General features: G+C 61.4%; 1 protein-coding gene across 1 annotated transcript; it reads left to right on the top strand.

Annotated features, from left to right (window-relative positions):
• Window positions 1-2,530: 2,530 nt before the first annotated feature.
• Window positions 2,531-4,339, top strand: JUND (JunD proto-oncogene, AP-1 transcription factor subunit). The gene has a single exon (XM_081134933.1). It carries the CDS (start codon window positions 2,622-2,624, stop codon window positions 3,660-3,662), a length of 1,041 nt encoding a protein of 346 aa, XP_080991059.1. The 5' UTR covers window positions 2,531-2,621; the 3' UTR covers window positions 3,663-4,339.
• The last annotated feature ends 411 nt before the right edge of the window (window positions 4,340-4,750 follow it).

Genomic DNA, 4,750 nt, shown 5'->3' with positions numbered 1-4,750 from the left:
AACCCTCCCCTGTTTGGGGCATATAGAGCCAGACACAAATGGTGGACAGGGCTCAGACAGATGGAAGGGGTCTAGGGAAGTCCCCAGGGGCATAGTTAAAGAAGGCATCTTGGAGGAAGGAAGATTGAAAGGGGGTTTTGAAGGATGAGTAGGAGTTTGCCTGGAGGTTAAGGAAGGGCACTCCAGGCTAAGGGAACTCCAGACCCTGCAGTTTGGCTGCATAATAATAAAGTAAAACAATGACAGAGAACATTTATTGAGCCCATACTATTTCTGCAAATCCAATAAAAATCACAATACTCCATGAGGTAGGTAGGATTTCATTTTCATGAAGATGAAACTGGGACTCAGAGCGGTAACCTGCCTTTGCCTCCCTATGCCTCCATTTCTCAAGGCCTGTCTGCTGGTCATTCTTTCAGCTCAGGCTGACTCTGCCCACGGGTCACTAGATAGCCACCTACCTATTAAGGTCAAGACTCAAGGTCAGGGTGGAGCCTCCTCCCTAGGCTGCCCAATCATCCTCTTGCCTTGGAGAGAAGCATGACACCCTCTCCAATCTTGACCCAGAGAGGGGTCCCAGGGCTGGCTACAGGTTGGGTCTGTATTCCCTTCCACCAGGGTCCTTTTTGCCCAGGCTGGGACCCAAGAGGGCACAGAGGGCATGGAGGGCACAGAGACCCACATGCCTGGAAACAGACATATGCATATACACATGGTATCCTGCTCCACACATGAACACACACAGGCACAGGTAGACAACTGTGCACACAAACACACACCGATGCGTCTGGCCCTCCGCCTGCCAGGCCAGTCCAGGCCTCTTGCTCAAAATCACAGACTCCCTCTTAGCCTTCTTGCTCCAAAGGCATTAGGAGCAGGGCCGGGTGAGAAAGGGAGCTGGGGAGGGGAGGGGAGGAGGGGTTTGCTCCTGCCCACAGGCCAGTCACACAAACCAAGGCCAGAGACTGCCACAGAGGCAGGCAGTGTTCTCCTTTAACATCCTGCACCAACTGTATGCTAGGTAGGCCCTGTGCAGGGAGCTGGGGAACTACCAGGCCCAGGATAGACAAGGTTCTTGTTTTCTGGAGACTTATGATCCACTCCATCATTCTGGATAGTTCAAGGATATAATGAAAACAAGGTGAGTGGGAGGGGCCTCTCTGAGGACACACTTTTGCACTGGGTCAAGGAATCACGAGTGCATAGTACATACAAAGGTCCTGGGGCAGTAGGGAGCTGGGAAACCAAGGCTCAGAGAGGGTAAGGGTGAAAGGTCACAGGAGGAAGAAGGGTGTGGAGCCTCTACCACCTGGCTGAGGAGTGGGCTCCATCCTGAGTGATGTAAGAGCCATGGAGGGGTTGTGTGCAGGGGCTGTCAGACTCAGATATCCTAAGGATCCCTGGGGAGTGTTGGGGTGGTTATCTCCTCTCTCGTCCTTCATATCCCATCCCCAGCCAGCCTTTAGGGCAGCTAATTAAGCTCTAACAGTCATGATAATAGTAATAAGCAGGTAATAATTACCAGCTGGATTCCTGCCTTAACAGCCCAAGCAGGGACTAAAGGAGAAACCTGGGGGGGGGGGGTAGAGAGGTATTCAGAGAAAAACTGTAGGGCACACTCACTGGAGGACCCACAGCAGGCATTGGCAGAGTTAAAACGTAGGCAGCTGCCCAGGGGCATGGACGCCAGGGTTCTACCGGGTGGTCACAGCCCTGGTCCCGCCGACTGGTCACTCGCTGAGCCTCAGATTTCGCGTCTCTCAGGAATTCGGAGCCCGTGCTTTAGGCCGCTCCCAGTGAAAAGTATTAAGATCAAAGCGCTTTCAGTAAGTTCTGGCAGCCCTCCTTTCCCCTCCCCTATCTTTCTGGGGCAAACACACTACCGGACATTGCGGGTGAGGGTGGGTGAAGGCAGACTTGGCCTACATCCCCGGCGAGTCACTGGCCACCGCTCCCCCAGGCCTTCAGCCCCCAGAGCGCATAATCTCTGGCTGAAACGCGTTTAAGGGAGCCGCCGTTCGCGGAGTAGAACGGGAGGAGCCAGGGAGTTATTTATCCAACTGGGACCCCATTCCCCCCACCCGCGGGGCCGACACCGTCCCTGCCGGCAGGGCCCCACGCACGGGGGCGGGGCTTTGGGGCAGGCGGGCGCCTGGTGGCCGGGCCTATCACGCCACCCCGGACGTGCCTTGGCAGGAGGCGGCGCTGGGGGCCTTGGTCGTACTCTGCGATCCTGGGGCGGGGTGACCCGGCTTAGGCGCGCGGCCACCCCCATGATGTCAACCCATAAGGCAGCGCGCTGTTGTGCGGTTTACTGCGCGTCACCGGGGCAACGGCAGCCGGGGAGGTTGTCGATAGATTGGCCCCGCCCCGCTATGTAAATGACAGACGTCACCCGCGCCCAATGGCGAGCGGGGGCAATGAGCTCATCGCGCTGGGCCGAGGCTATAAGAAAGCGCGCGGGTTGCGCGGCGCAGCAGCCGCCGCCAACCGAGGGCCGGGCGCAGCGGCCGCAGCCGGGGCGGGCTCAGGGCCAAGTGGACGGGGGGGGGGCCCGGGCCCCTCGGGAGGCCGCGGCCACTCCCCTCCCCCCCGGACCGGCGCGGTGGGGGAGGCGGAGGATGGAAACACCCTTCTACGGCGATGAGGCGCTGAGCGGCCTGGGCGGCAGCGTCAGTGGCAGTGGCAGCGGTGGCAGCTTCACGTCCTCGGGTCGTCTGTTCCCCGGGGCGCCCCCGACGGCAGTGGCCGGCAGCATGATGAAGAAGGATGCGCTTACATTGAGCCTGAGCGAGCAGGTGGCAGCGGCGCTCAAGCCCGCGGCCGCGCCGCCCCCGGCTCCCCTGCGCACCGACGGCGCCCCTGGCGCGGCGCCCCCCGACGGCCTGCTCGCCTCGCCGGACCTGGGGCTGCTCAAGCTCGCCTCGCCCGAACTCGAGCGCCTCATCATCCAGTCCAACGGGCTGGTCACCACCACGCCAACAAGCACGCAATTCCTCTACCCCAAGGTGGCGGCCAGCGAGGAGCAGGAATTCGCCGAGGGCTTCGTCAAGGCCCTGGAGGACTTACACAAGCAGAACCAGCTGGGTGCGGGCGCCGCCTCCGCGGCCGCAGCGGCCGGGGGACCCTCGGGCACGGCCGCGAGCGCCGCGCCTCCCGGCGAGCTGGCCACGGCGGCGGCCACGCCCGAGGCGCCTGTCTACGCGAACCTGAGCAGCTACGCAGGCAGCACCGGGAGCGCGGGGGGCGCTGCGACGGTCGCCTTTGCCGCCGAGCCTGTGCCCTTCCCGCCGCCGCCCCCCGGCGCGCTGGGGCCGCCGCGCCTCGCCGCGCTCAAGGATGAGCCGCAGACCGTGCCCGACGTGCCGAGCTTCGGCGAGAGCCCGCCGCTGTCGCCCATCGACATGGACACTCAAGAGCGTATCAAGGCGGAGCGCAAGCGGCTGCGCAACCGCATCGCTGCCTCCAAGTGTCGCAAGCGCAAGCTGGAGCGCATCTCACGCCTCGAGGAGAAAGTGAAGACGCTCAAGAGCCAGAACACGGAGCTGGCGTCCACCGCAAGCCTGCTGCGTGAGCAGGTGGCGCAGCTCAAGCAGAAGGTCCTCAGCCACGTCAACAGCGGCTGCCAGCTGCTGCCCCAGCACCAGGTGTCCGCGTACTGAGCCCGCGCGCGGGGCGCATGCGCGGCCCCCCTACCGGAGAGGCGGGCTTGCGGGGGGGGCGTGGGTGCCCCGGACTCTGAGAGGGCGTGGCCCTGGGGACGCCCCCGGATGGTGCCAGGACTTGGGAGAGGGCACCTCACACTCGACAAGCTGGACCCCCTGCTGCCGGGGGGGCAAGCGCATGACTCCCCATCCCCGCCCCGCCCTTGCGCTGCCTCTACCCTCTGCGCGCGGCCACCCCGAGTTGCACAAACCCGCGCCCGGCTGCCTCTTTGTACGCACCGCGGCCGAAGAGGGTTCCGAGGGGGCGCAGCCTGAAGCCCTGCGTTGCCTTTTCTTTTACTTTTTTGCATTTGGAAGAGAGAACAGTGTTCGATTCTGCCCTATTTATGTTTCTACTCGGGAACAAACGTTGGTTGTGTGCGTGCGTGTTTTCTTGTGTTGGTTTTTTTTTTTTTTTTTTTTAAAGAAACAGTAAAGAAAACTCCTCCCTTTCTTTGCTTTCTGCCCCCGCCCTCTCCGTTCTTCCGACAGACACCCTTCCATCTTTCCTCCACGCCCTTTCTGTTGTGGGTCCCCCCCCCCCTTTTCGGTTTTGTTTTGCTACAAGTCTACATTCCTGTTTGTAATACTTGGTTCGCCCGGTTTTCTGTTTTCAGTAAAGTCTCCTTATGCCAGCTCTGCTCTCCGCCTCCTCCTTCCCCTGCCGGGACCTAAGGGGCTGGGCTAGGCCTATCCCGCTCCCCTCCCCCCACGCCTCCTTCCCTCGTCTCTCCTCCCCTGCTCATGGGAGGGGGAGCTGGCCCCATGGTGGGGCCCGCACCTCTGGCGCGCTGCGAGCGCCATCTAGGCGCGCCTGGGCGCCAGGCCCACTGATGTCTGGGTTGGGCCGCGGACGCTGGAGACTAAAGCGATTGGAACTAGCAAGCTTGCAGATTGTCCCCTTTGGGGAGGAGTGACTGCAGGATGGAAAGGGGACAGCCCCAGCCGAGGCAGGAAGGAAAAGGCAGAAGCTTTGACCTTCTGGGCTAATGTTTCCTTGTCTCTGAAACGAGCAGAACAATCTAAACCTCTATAAAGTTGTGGAA

The sequence above is a fragment of the Miniopterus schreibersii genome (assembly GCF_964146895.1).
Source record: "Miniopterus schreibersii genome assembly, chromosome: 4".
Taxonomy (NCBI): Eukaryota; Metazoa; Chordata; class Mammalia; order Chiroptera; family Miniopteridae; genus Miniopterus; species Miniopterus schreibersii.
This window is presented reverse-complemented; position numbering and strand designations above follow the sequence as displayed.